Consider the following 13,836-nt stretch of genomic DNA (forward strand, 5'->3'; position numbering starts at 1 on the left):
ATGTTTTATGTTGTGATGTCAATGAAATAAAAAGATTGACTGAAGTAACCTGTAGAAGAGTGAACTAGCTGACAAAAGTGTGTGACTGAATGTATGTGTGTGTGTGTGTGTGTGTGTGTGTGTGTGTGTGTGTGTGTGTGTGTGTGTGAGAGAGAGAGAGAGAGAGAGAGAGAGAGAGAGAGAGAGAGAGAGTGTGTGTGTGTGTGTGTTTCTCTCTCTCTCTCTCATTATCATCATCATCACTGATCATCATCATAATCCGCCCCTCTCTCTCTCTCTCTCTCTCTCTCTCTCTCTCTCTCTCTCTCTCTCTCTCTCTCGTACACAAGAAACCTCTCCGAGTTTTGAGTTCTATTTTTTCTTCTCTTTCTTTACATTTCAGACGGTTACCTTACAAACTGACCAAAAAGTAAATGACATGCATCGATGCCTGCGAATAAATTGGAGGTGTCTGGACAGTTCAGGAATTCTTAGCCCTTACTGGATCTGCTATAAACTTTTACTTGAAACTTCTGGTAATGATTTGATAACAGACAGACATTACAATGTAAGTGCTAACCACATTTTAAGATACTAATAACAATAATAATATAAAAACACTTTTCTGCAAGTCCCAATAACACTTTACAATTCCAATACAAGAAACATTAAAAAAAAAACACCAGAAATGTAAAACATAGCAACAAGACTGAGCACAGTCACCAACAGCACACACACACACACGCACACACACAATTCTTTGGACAAAAACTTGAAATGCACGAAAGACGCTATCAAGCGTTCCATGACATCGTTTTAACTGCATAAGCTCAGTGGTGGATGGTGAGAATGGCCCTATGGGTTACAGAATTTCTCGTGTTTGTCCCCGTTTACTTATATATGGTTTATAGGGCACATACTCTCCACAGAATAAGAAGTATCTGTTTCTGTTCAGATCTTGTTGGTTGCAGAAAATCCATACTTTAGTTTATACATTTGAGATCTACAGTACTAGCACAGACGGATGTTTGGGTCATACTGGACCCACGGAATCTTGATACAGGGGAACCTCCATTCTAAGACCTCACCAATGTTATGTATAATACTCCCTACCATTTTAAGACCTTGCTCCTTGAGATTTTCTGTTCATAACCTCTGTAAATCTACCCCCATTTCAAGACTCCTTTTTTAAGACCTGATATTCTCATATTTTGTTAAAGTCCTAAATGGGGTGTTCCTTCTTCTTCTTCTGCGTCCGTGCGCTGAAACTCCCACGTACACTCGTGTTTTTGCACGAGTGGAATTTTACGTGTATGACCGTTTTTACCCCGCCATTTAGGCAGCCATACGCCGCTTTCGGAGGAAGCATGCTGGGTATTTTCGTGTTTCTATAACCCACCGAACTCTGACATGGATTACAGGATCTTTTTCGTGCGCACTTGGTCTTGTGCTTGGGTGTACACACAAAGGGGGATAAGCCACAAGCAGGTCTGCACATAAGTTGACCTGGGAGATCGGAAAAATCTCCACACTTAACCCACCAGGCGGCCGCGGCCGGGATTCGAACCCTCGACCTTCCGATTAAGAGGCCGACGCCTTACCACCCCGCCACAGCGCCCGTCGAGGTGTAGTTCAAAACATGACATGTAATGGCAAAGGAGATAATACATGTAGCTGCAAAAAGCTCTTTGACTTTCACCCAACTGGTTATCTCCCCTGGAAAACTGAATTTTTACCTTTATTATTCTTATTTTTTGTGTTGGCTTGTTATTTTGGCTTTCAGGTTTAGGTTTTCATATTTAAATTGATTTGTTTTATTTCCGAACATTTAAGGGGTTACAAAAAACAAACACAAACAAAATTATTTACCCTTGCTTTCTTTCACCAAAATTCTAGCACAATTAATGACACCAAGCACAAATGCCACCATAGTGTTACACAAAAATGTGCATAAATTATGAGCCAGTCAGAGTAATAGTCGCATATAACAAAAACAGCTAAATACCATTTTACCAAGAGGTGATCAAACCAACCAAAGAACAACAGCAATTCTTTCTTTCTTTCTTTATTTGGTGTTTAACGTCGTTTTCAACCACCGAAGTTATATCGCGACGGGGAAAGGGGGGAGATGGGATAGAGCCACTTGTCAATTGTTCCTTGTTCACAAAAGCACTAATAAAAAATTTGCTCCAGGGGCTTGCAACGTAGTACAATATATTACCTTACTGGGAGAATGCAAGTTTCCAGTACAAAGGACTTCACATTTCTTACATACTGCTTGACTAACATCTTTACAAAAATTGACTATATTCTATACAAGAAACACTTAACAAGGGTAAAAGGAGAAACAGAATCCGTTAGTCGCCTCTTACGACATGCTGGGGAGCATCGGGTAAATTCTTCCCCCTAACCCGCGGGGGGTAACAACAGCAATAACAACACACATTTTAATATTCCTTAAAAACCCATCCATTTCAATTTTGACACCTGCTAAAAGAAAAATGCCAGGGCACATAAATCCTTGTGACATTAAGCAAATCCATAGGTGTGCCTGTGTAGGTTTGTATTCGCTTATATGTGTTGTTCTTTGTGTGTGTGTGTGTGTGTGTGTGTGTGTGTGTGTGTGTGTGTGTGTGTGTGTGTGTGTGTGTGTGTGTGTTTGTGTGTGTGAGCATGGGTGCATTTTGCGTAAATGTTTGTGTACATGTATGTGTGTGTGTGTGTAAGTAAAATACATGATTGCGATGGTGAAACAGTAATAAAGAACAAAATAGTTGTTAACATTTCTTCAAGTAGGATTCAACACAGAACCAAGGTAAAGATATATCAAACAAGCGTTTATGACATTAGCGATTCCACGGTTTCTTTCAGGTCCTGTACAACAACATCAATCTCAGCCTTGGTTGTTTCTCGACCCACAGACAGCCTCAAAGCGTTCTGAGCCAGCGCACCTGAAACTCCCATGGCAAGAAGAATGTGCGATGGTTTGTTCTGTGCGTGACAGGCAGCACCCACGCTGGCCTGCAGAAACTTCACTTTGGACAGTACAACGTGTCCCATCAGGCCCTTTTTCACAAACGAGACGTTGCATGTATTGGGCAGTCTTTGGCTGGCAGAAAACTTCCCGTTGATTTGGATCTTGCTTCCGAACTCTTTTTTCAGCTTTTCCTCCAGGTAGTCCCGTACTTCTCTCATGTGCGATTCATACTTTGAAATGTTCTTGTGAATAAGTTCCGCGCCTCTACCCAGACCTGCTATCATTGGCGTGTTTTCAGTTCCAGGGCGAAAGTCCCTCTCCTGCCCTCCCCCAAACAGCATGGGATAAACCGGAATGTCTTTGTTAGGGTTGCGGATGTAAATTGCTCCGACGCGAGGAGCGTAAAACTTGTGGCCGACGATGGTGAGAAAGTCGACTCCCAAATCAGTGGCGTCAACTGGAATCTTGCCCAGGGCCTGAGCAGCATCGGTGTGCAACAGCACACGCTTGGTACGCAGTGGCTGGTTGACAGTTTTCAGCAACCGCTCACTGATTTCGGTTATAGGCTGGATAACACCGCTTTCATTGTTCGCCAGCATGATCGTTATCATGATAGTGTTGGGTTTCAGTGCTGAGATCACATCCTCAACTTCCACCATGCCACTTTTGTGTGACACGGGTACGTAAGTGACTTCTGCCAAGCCCTGTTCCTCGAAATGTTCCAAGACGCATTTCACCGAGTCATGTTCTACGTTCGACGTTATGAAATGCGGAATGGATTCACATCCACGTTCTCCTTTGTCGTTTTTTTTATTATCAGAGCTTCTGTACTCACGGAAATACTTCAGGGCCATTTGAAGAATCCAGTTGTTGCCTTCAGTCCCACCTGAGGTAAACACGATATCCGCCGACTTAGCACCCACCATGAACGCCACGTTGCTTCGTGCTTCAGCGATGATTTTCTTCGCTTTGAGCCCTGGCTGAGAAGAGCTGGCTGGATTTCCCCACGCTTCCTTCATTGCTGCTATTACTGCTTCCTGAACTTCAGGTGCTAGTGGTGTGGTTGCGTTGTAGTCAAGGTAAACTTTGTCCATTTTGGCAACTTTCGCGATCGGTTCTTCGTTCGCCATCGCAGACGACTTCCGAATAAGTTAAAGAGAGTAATTCCCCTTAAGTGTACTGAATCTTTCGTGTTATAAGAGCAGGATTGTACGGTACGCTAATCAAAATGGCGTCTTCAGGCAAGCAACTACAACCTTTGGAGAAAATTGAAGGAAATATTGCTGCAGCGATGCAGAGCGCAGGTAAGTTTGCACGAGAAATTGAGGGGGAAACAGCACTGATTCTGTCAACTGCCGTGCTATAGGTCTGTTTTAAGCCAAGATTATCGCCTTTCACCAGACGATTTTTCTTCGGTAAAATCAGTATCAGTAAGGTAGGGGCTACAGGGATCGCGTTTACCGGTAATTTCCGGTATTTTACCGGTTAAGATTCGCCAATACCGGAAAAAAAAGTGGATGTCGGTCAGACGTACCGATTGTTATTTGGTTTGACCGGTAAAAAAAAAAGTAGTAATTACAAAAATCGTTTGTCAGTACGAGGGAGAGAGAGAGCGAGAGCGAGAGAGAGAGAGAGAGAGAGAGAGAGAGAGAGAGAGATTTGGATGGCTTGTTGTGACAGCGCTACAATGTTGCGATTATGTCTCCATTGATGACACTTGATGTCAAGGTGTCAAACATGACGTCAAAAATCAGACATCATACTTTTCGCGCCATTTCTTTCGGTTCCCGGTCCATCGTAAAATCTTTCAGTTTATGTTATAAGGGACGGCGTCTAACTATAGCCGACATAGCATCATACCGGGAAATCACGTACTCACACCAGCTTAGATCTTTGTCTACATACAGTTGATTATTGTGAGGCGAGTCGATTGCGATGAAGAAGCAACGATCTTTACTGTCTTTTCTACCCCCAAGAGGTGAGAAAAGGCCTTTGAATGAAGGAACTGAAAGTGAAAGTACTTCACGGCCTAGTACATCTGCAGAGCCCGAGTCTCAAGCGGCGGCAAAGAAACCAACATCGGCATCTTCCACTGTCAAACGATTTCAGGAAAAATGGTGCAAAGAGTTTCTGTGGTTGCGGACAGAGGGGGAGGGGGAGAACTTTCTCATGTTTTGTGAAGACTGCAAAAAAACACGTCCAAAAAATGGTTACACAAGAGGTTGTCGAAATTTTCAACATTCATCTCTCGAAGACCATTCAAAATCGCTAAGTCATAGAAATGCTGTTGGCTCTGCGCGTGAAAACTTTTTGACAACAAAGACTAGGCGAAAGTGAAACTGTAACAGTAAGTAACTAGTGAGTAAGTCTTCCAGTTGCGTGATTACTATTTGCTTTCCTATTTTATTTCGGAAGTCTCTCTCTCTCTCTCTCTCTCTCTCTCTCTCTCTCTCTCTCTCTCTCTCTCTCTCTCTCTCTCTCTCTCTCACAGCGGCTGCTCAGTGATGTGTCACTGTCAAGTTGTGCGACCGTGAGTTGCTTTGAGGGGGGGGGGGGGGGGGGGGAGAAAAAACGTCCGCATATCACTGACATTGATTCAATGTATTGTAAGTCATTGTTTGTCTTTTACTGGTTGCCTTGGCAAGCTTACCGATTTTCGTGAGAGCCTTGTAGCCAGCTCATGACGTCATACCGGTTTGAAAAATACCTAGCGCGATCACTGGGCTACTGTTACGCCTTTTTTCAAGTCGTAATTTGACTCAGAAATTCTATAGTTACGGCATGACGTCATTTTACTGTCGTAACCCGCTCACTGCAGGCTTCGGTTACACCTTTTCCACGAGTCGTAGAGTCACTCGGCCAGACTTTGATTACGGCGCGGCGTGATCCTACCCGGACATTCTCTAGTTTCGACATGACGCCATTTGGGTCCTGCTAATTACTGTCAACTGCTGTCAACTACCGTCAACTGCCGTTACGGAACTACCGTCAACTTTTTGTGTGTCTTGAACTTCTTTTTTTCCCCCTAAGGCTAAATGCAGGTGGCTGAGTTCGAAACTTGCGAAGGTAGCGAAATCGCCATTTGGGGCGATAAGCACGGGATTTTTGTGATTCACGAAGTAGAAGTGGATGAGAAGTGGATGACTAGGACAAAGTGAAGTATTGAACATGCCGGTGAAAAGTAAGCCTGATTCATGCTACATGCACCCTTATATAATATTTGGGTTGAGAGCCGGATTATCGACGAAATCGATGCAACAATTTCAATGCAAGGGGGGTAACTCTTGTTACTCGAAAGCACAAGTATTGATGACGTCATATGATTAATTAGTGCTTCCGCTCCTTCGTAAATCCTCGCACAAACACGAAAATAATGCCATGAACGGTGAAAGTTGCAAATATATACAGGGTGACCCGAAAAAAAGAGTACCCAAACAAAACGTCATAAATTGAACAAAAATAAAGCAATCTTTATAAAATTTATTTACACACACAAGTAGCCCCTGCATGATTTGCACAGAAAAATTTAGCGTTCTAGCTTGTCTTTCAGGAAAGTTATGATCATTCTACAGAACATGCTCCAAATGGAGCTGCAGGCAAACTTGAACTCGCCGCGCAAAGTTATCAATCACCCGCACACACTCCTGTTGCAAGATTCCGCGAATGGTTGTTGTGATGGCTTTCTTGAGTTCTGTGATTGTCTGTGGGTTGTTCCTGTAGACGTTGTCTTTCAGGAACCCCCAAAGATAGAAACCGCGCTGACCGAAGTGTCTCTGGAACTGTACTTGCACATCTCTGTATGATTTTGTGCGAAAATAGGTCTCTATGCAAAACGTCCGTTGATCATTAGTATAGTTCATTGTGAGAACAGCTTTTATTTCATCCAACCATGCAGTGGATTAGCTTGACTCACCTCAAAAAGAAAGGAAAAAAAGTTAAAATTGACAAAGTTATTCAAGTTTGTTTGGGTACTCTTTATTTTGGGTCACCCTGTATATATGTCATGATTGCAAACAATTATGTAACAAAACACGATCTAATGACGAATTTTCTTATTTCTGATGAGGTTTTCGGAGGTTTTTGGAGACAAGTAGTACCGCCCCAAATGGCGATTCCGCTACCTTCGCAAGTCACTTTTTCGAACTCAGCCACCTGCATTTAGGGAAAAAAAAGAAGTTCAAGACACACAAAAAGTTGACGGTAGTTGACGGTAGTTCCGTAACGGCAGTTGACGGTAGTTGACGGCAATTAGCAGGACCGCGCCATTTTACTGTCGTAACACGCTCACTATTATTCATGTCCCTTGTTAGGACATACTTGTATGTGAGACAGTGACAAAAGGTCAGGTGTCATGTCTACTGTCCCGAATGACACACGATTGCTGACATTTCACCATTGCCAAAAGAATAAACAAATAAGAAATAGGTAGAAAATGAATGTGAAAACTGACTTTGATTGTTGATCAGTATTTTCTATACCACTAACAAATAATCTACTTACACATAGCTGTTTGGCAAATGTATGTTGCATGGGACACACTGACATGAAAGTGGAAGATGTTTTTCCCTCTAGAGAAACTACATATCAAGTTACACTTTTTGTGCTCTTCCATTCCAGTTGGCAATCAATTGTTAACGCATGTTATTAGAAAAAATAGAACGAAAACAGATTAGATAGAATGAAAAATGTACTGGTGATGTCATTTGGGACATACTGACATGAAAACGTCACCTTTTGTCATTGTCTCATGTACTGGTGGTTGATTTTCCAGATATATCCTCTCAGTGATTGAGGCTTATATATGAGGCTCATGAGTGATTATAGATTTCACTGTTCCTTTAGCGGCTTTATTCCGTATTTTTATCTGTACTAATGGTACAGGTGAATGTGGGGAGTGAAGTAGTTGTTTGTTCAACCCATCCCGTTATTTTGTTTCTCCAAACAAGGAATCATTTGTGATGATTTGTGGTGGAATTTCCTCCATGGTGTGTACTAGGATGTACTGTACTGAATGTACTATGGGTTATTGTTCCCGTATGTGTACTATGCACACAGGTTAATTGGAGGGAAAATGTAGTGGTTGTTTGTTTGCATCAGATGGTTTCGTCCTCCATTGATGCAGGCATACGCCGCATAGTCAAACTCGCCAAACTGCAATGCTTCGTTGAAAGTCTTTCTGGGGGCTCGTTTGCGCTGCACCTGCAGGGTTTGCGACGACCAAACGTAGAGCTGGACGAACGCGTTCGTTTCAAAGTCCGAGATAACTTTTTGCAACCTGTCGAAGGACTCGAACGTACTTCCTACTGTCAAAACTGCTTCGCTGTGAAGTCCGCTATCCATGACTAAAGTAAACCGGCCTGCATACAGGTAGAAACGCACAACCACTACTAATGAACTGTTGAACACGTCTGTCCTCACTCGACCCACGCTTTAAAATGGCCGCCCAAACCGGAAGTAGAGCGCGGCCCTGGCGGGGAAATGCTTTGTGGCGTAATCAAAGCAAAGAAGGGAAAAGTTACGGGCGGCGTAAGTGTAGCCACTGCGTATCAGTAATGACACTATAGCATGGCGATCTTAACAAGAACGCTATGCACTATAGTCTATTGCATGATTCGGCCGGTTCGTCTGAAAATGTTGGTATTTTGCATGATCTTCCACGAACTTGGGACCGTAAATCTGCCTTGCTCTGTCTGACTTTTACACCCTAGCATGTACATGTATACATAATCAAACTTTAGCTAGATCAGTCACAAACATCCAATCAACATCTTAGTAACCACCCGTTACCATGACACTCTAAGCAGGTTCCGTGTTTCATTGGTTAAACTAAAGACAAGAGGGGGGGGGTGGGGGGTGGGTAAAGACTACAACATTCGAGCCCAGCTGGCATCGTCTATCATCTACCAATCAAATTCAAAGGAATTAACACCTACTTGAAAACCACTGCTACACAGTGCCGTAGCACAGCTCCTAAAAGTGGTCCGGCCATAAAAAAAATAAAAAGGTACTTTTCCCGGGAAACGAAAAACGTGAACTAAGGTAGATAACTCAGATGTCTCTTCAGTGCAAAACGCGATGGCTCAGTGGATCAGTAATGCGTCTCAGTCGGTGCATACGCAGTTTGCCTTTTAGTTTTACTTTAGATTTAGATCTATAGTCTTCACTTGTGAATGTCAATTAGTGACAATTTCTCGCTTAACGCTGTCATTGTGCGATCTAAGTCACGACCCCTCCTTCCTCCTAACACAGCGCTGAAGCTTATGAAGACGATTTTTTTTTTTTTTTAACAAAAAACTGGTCCGGCCATGGCCGGAGTGGCCAGTAGGGCTGCTACGGCCCTGTACATGCCGCTAGCCCAGGAATACAGAAACAGACAGGCCGCCATATTACATAACAACGCCTGCAGGCTCCTGGTGCCTGTCTCTCCATCCTTCTCCCCCCCCCCCCCCCCCCCCCCCCCCCTTAGGCCATAAAAGTTACGCAACTGACCACCTGCTGGCCAGCAGCTACCTGTCTCTTCCTAGGAGAGCGGCTTAAGTTCAAAGGATCAAAGACTAGTCAGAACATGGACACAGACGGCTAAGCGCGCTTAGGATCTACCGGTGACTTATTGACATGTGCATCTCAAAATTTAACTTAGAACAGATAATGGCATTACACAAACATAAAGCGACCGGCAAAACGTACACAAGACACAAAACACAAACTGATTGGCAACATGAACTACAAACACTGGACTGGACAATGACAAAAAATTTACTCTATAATTGGTGACTGGTCACCCTGTCACAATTACATCTGTAGTTTTTCTGTTTGTTCTATCGTCTGTCCTCTTCTTTTTTTCTGATAAAATTTGGTTATGTGCCTGAATAAAAAAAAACTAGGGTGAAAGCGTCGCTGTTATTTGTTTCATCTTCATTCAGACGTGAGTACAGTATTTGAAAATCAGAATACCGAATACATACACTGATACAGCAAGCCCCCTTTCAAGTTTCATATGATGTCATCAAATCTTGTACATTAAAGTAGCTAAAGTTCACTGGAGGCAGCGCGACAACGATCTGAAAGATCCTTAATACGCCACGCGACTCCGATGAACTTAGTATTTTAAGATGTAAGTTATTATGGTGATGATAACTTATCCAGCTCTGCTATTTTAATTTTTTATTTTATGATTATTTAAAAATAAAATATATTGAAATTTGTTATTTTTTGGTTTTAACCAGGCCAAGCCCTTCAGGAGCTGTCAAAAGACAAACCAGCGTTGAAGCATGCAGAGAGCCACACATCGTCCTTCATCAAGACACTACAAGAGGTGGAGAATGCACTCACGCAGCAAATCAACTACCTGATGCAGGTCACTACAGGTAAGAATACCTGGTAGCTGAGCAGATATTTTTGTTAAAAAATAATAGAATGCATGGTGCGCAAATTTTCGCATATTTCTGTGCATATTGTATCTGCTACATGGATACTTCAGCACACCTAACTTCAGAGGTTAACCTTTGCATACATTTACCAAATTTAACTTCTATCGCCTATTTACTTTAGCAATTATAAGACTTCAACCTACTAACCTAGAGACTGCCTTGTGATCACATTCACATTGCAATAACGCAAGTTTCAAATTAACGAGGTTGCATGTACACATTACACCTACAGCTGCAGAAGGGGTTTTGAAATCCAAAAACAAGTCGACTGCCAACATATCAAAATTCAGAATAAAAAAACAAGAAAGGTGTTTTGTTGAAACGTTTAATTATTGACTAAATGTTACATTCACAGATATATTTTGCCTCCCTTGTGTCTTCCCTGCAAGCGGCTGGACATTTTGTCAGATAAATTTTGTCCAATTAGTGTTTTTCTGTGGACTGAAATGATTCTTTAGGTTCGTATACACAGATATTACCTCACTCTCAAACAATTATAAACACATGTCATTCATCTGCACACACATAATCCAAAACCACACACATCTATAACCACCGCGCTGATATGGCCCTTCGTGGTCGGCTGGGCGTTAAGCAAACAAACAAAAATCTATAGCCGCACCCATATATATACATACATATCTATCCTTAGCGGATTATGACTTTATTCAGTTATTCCCCGGAAAAACAGAAATGCTGCAGAAAAAACGTTTTTCTGGGGAAAAACTGACTAATGTCATCATCCGCCAGAGCACTGCTTTTTTCCGCAGCAAAACAATTTACTGCAGTAAAATTCAAACAAGTCGCGTAAGGCGAAAATACAATATTTAGTCAAGTAGCTGCCATTTTTCAGCAAGACCGTATACTCGTAGCATCGTCAGTCCACCGCTCATGGCAAAGGCAGTGAAATTGACAAGAAGAGCGGGGTAGCAGTTGCGCTAAGAAGGATAGCACGCTTTTCTGTACCTCTCTTTGTTTTAACTTTCTGAGCGTGTTTTTAATCCAAACATATCATATCTATATGTTTTTGGAATCAGGAACCGACAAGGAATAAGATGAAAGTGTTTTTAAATTGATTTGGACAATTTAATTTTGATAATAATTTTTATATATTTAATTTTCAGAGCTTGTTTTTAATCCGAATATAACATATTTATATGTTTTTGGAATCAGCAAATGATGGAGAATAAGATAAACGTAAATTTGGATCGTTTTATAAATTTTTATTTTTTTTTACAATTTTCAGATTTTTAATGACCAAAGTCATTAATTAATTTTTAAGCCACCAAGCTGAAATGCAATACCGAACCCCGGGCTTCGTCGAAGATTACTTGACCAAAATTTCAACCAATTTGGTTGAAAAATGAGGGCGTGACAGTGCCGCCTCAACTTTCACGAAAAGCCGGATATGACGTCATCAAAGACATTTATCAAAAAAATGAAAAAAACGTATGGGGATTTCATACCCAGGAACTCTCATGTCAAATTTCATAAAGATCGGTCCAGTAGTTTAGTCTGAATCGCTCTACACACACACACAGACACACACACACACACACACACACACACACACACACACATACACCACGACCCTCGTCTCGATTCCCCCCTCTACGTTAAATTATTTAGTCAAAACTTGACTAAATATAAAAAAGAATGCTGTAGTAAAACGATGCTGTTGTTTTACTGCAAAACAACTTCTTACATTTTTTCCTCAGCATTTTGTACTTGCTCATTATAATATTGGAGAATGTGAGCGTTTGTTTTTCTGCAGAAAAATTGTCACAGATTATTCTGAAGATAAAGTTAATCGCAATAATGCCGCGGAAAAACATGTAAACATTATGCTGCAGAAAAACTGTTTTGCTGCGGGGAAAAACGATGCTTCGGCGGATGATGACGTGATTCACGGGAAAAAACTTTTTTTTTCTGCAGCATTTCTGTATTTCCGGGGAATAACTGAATAAAGTCATAATCAGATTTATATATATATGTATGTATGGGTGCGGTTATGGATGTGTGTGGTTTTGGATTATGTGTGTGCAGATAAATGACGTGTGTTTATATGTTTGAGAGTGATGTACTATCAATGTGTATACGAACCAAAAGAAACATTTAAGAATAACTGAATAAAGTCATAATCCGCAAAGGATTGCTGTTATAAAGATTAATATATTTAAGATTGATTGTAAGGCGCTTATGTGCATTGTTGCTGTTATTAAGATTATTATATTTAAGATTGATTGTAAGGCGCTTAGACCTATTTTAAGGATTTGCACCCTATAAATACCCTTATTGTTATTATTATATCCACATACACAGTTTTTGAATGTCTTTCACTGATTTCTGTGCAGCCCAGCCTCACGAAGGGTCATGTTACTCGGCCACCAAAGAGCTACAGATGGCCATGCATCGCAGTGAGCACGTTAAGAGTCGTCTGTCGGAGCTGGAGAAATTGAAGCAGGAACATTTACGACTCAAACAGCAGGCGGGCATGACTCGGACCTACTCGCTGCCCGAACAGTCACGATGAAGTGAATAGGAGACATTGACTCTGTGTGTGTGAGTGAGTGTGAGTGAGTGAGTGAGTGAGTGAGTGAGTGAGTGAGTGAGTGAGTGAGTGAGTGAGTGAGTGAGTGAGTGAGTGAGTGAGTGAGTGAGTGAGTGAGTGAGTGAGTGAGTGAGTGAGTGAGTGAGTGAGTGAGTGAGTGAGTGAGAGAGAGAGAGAGAGAGAGAGAGAGAGAGAGAGAGAGAGAGAGAGAGAGAGAGAGAGAGAGAGAGAGAGAGAGAGAGAGAGAGAGAGATTGATTGATTGATTGATTGATTGATTTGGTGCCTGTGTGTTTGAGAGAGAGAGAGATTATGTGCCTGAATGTTCATGAGAGAGAGAGCATGTGTGAGACTGAGAGGGGGGGGGGGAGTCAGACAGGGTGTGTATTTTTTAGTATGTGTAAGTGAGAGAGGGAGATCGAGTTACATTATGTGTGTGTGTTGGCATGAATGTGTGATTTTCTGTGAGCGGTGTCAGTGAATGGGAAGCACTGAGAGAGAGGTGGGGGGGGGGGGGGGGGGGGGGAGAGAGAGAGTGATGGCCATGGGGGGGGGGGGGAGAGAGAGAGAGTCAGACAGGACGGGTGTGTATTTATCAGTATGTGTAAGAGAGAGAGGGAGATGATCAAGGTTCATAATGTGTGTGTATTAGGCTACATAATTATGTGCCTCTCTGTGTAAGTAATGGTTTTCATGCCTCAATCAGGCATGGGAATTGTCCGCCGAAAGGCAAATTTCCGCCGTATTTTTGTTGTTGTTCCGCCGTAAAAGCAAAAGTGTCCGCCGAAAAAATAAAAGGGGGAGGCAAAAATGGTTATAAAAACTGAATTTAATGGCAAACTTGGAGGTCATATGACACCAAATTGCACCATTTGGGTTCTTTGGAAAAAAAAAAATCCG

The 13,836-nt window shown here is 42.0% G+C and overlaps 2 protein-coding genes across 2 annotated transcripts; one reads left to right on the forward strand and one right to left on the reverse strand.

Annotated features, from left to right (window-relative positions):
• Positions 1–336: 336 nt before the first annotated feature.
• Positions 337–4,120, reverse strand: LOC138945369 (selenocysteine lyase-like). Its single transcript, XM_070316796.1, has one exon. The coding sequence runs from the start codon at positions 4,084–4,086 to the stop codon at positions 2,818–2,820; it is 1,269 nt and encodes a 422-aa protein (XP_070172897.1). The 5' UTR covers positions 4,087–4,120; the 3' UTR covers positions 337–2,817.
• An 18-nt stretch (positions 4,121–4,138) lies between these two features.
• On the forward strand, positions 4,139–13,440 carry LOC138945370 (mediator of RNA polymerase II transcription subunit 11-like). Its single transcript, XM_070316797.1, has 3 exons — positions 4,139–4,260; positions 10,183–10,323; positions 12,741–13,440. The coding sequence occupies exons 1-3, from the start codon at positions 4,185–4,187 to the stop codon at positions 12,917–12,919; spliced, it is 396 nt and encodes a 131-aa protein (XP_070172898.1). The 5' UTR covers positions 4,139–4,184; the 3' UTR covers positions 12,920–13,440.
• The last annotated feature ends 396 nt before the right edge of the window (positions 13,441–13,836 follow it).

This window comes from Littorina saxatilis, linkage group LG13 (genome assembly GCF_037325665.1).
Source record: "Littorina saxatilis isolate snail1 linkage group LG13, US_GU_Lsax_2.0, whole genome shotgun sequence".
Classification (NCBI taxonomy): domain Eukaryota; kingdom Metazoa; phylum Mollusca; class Gastropoda; order Littorinimorpha; family Littorinidae; genus Littorina; species Littorina saxatilis.

What these genes read in the sequence shown, in the direction of transcription:
- LOC138945370 (XM_070316797.1), top strand. Translation starts at nt 4,185, where the DNA reads ATGGCGTCTTCAGGCAAGCAACTACAACCTTTGGAGAAAATTGAAGGA. An exon ending in TGCAGCGATGCAGAGCGCAG is followed by an intron (nt 4,261 to 10,182) that starts GTAAGTTTGCAC and finishes GGTTTTAACCAG; the next exon opens with GCCAAGCCCTTCAGGAGCTG. An exon ending in CCTGATGCAGGTCACTACAG is followed by an intron (nt 10,324 to 12,740) that starts GTAAGAATACCT and finishes ATTTCTGTGCAG; the next exon opens with CCCAGCCTCACGAAGGGTCA.
- LOC138945369 (XM_070316796.1), bottom strand. Translation starts at nt 4,086, where the DNA reads ATGGCGAACGAAGAACCGATCGCGAAAGTTGCCAAAATGGACAAAGTT.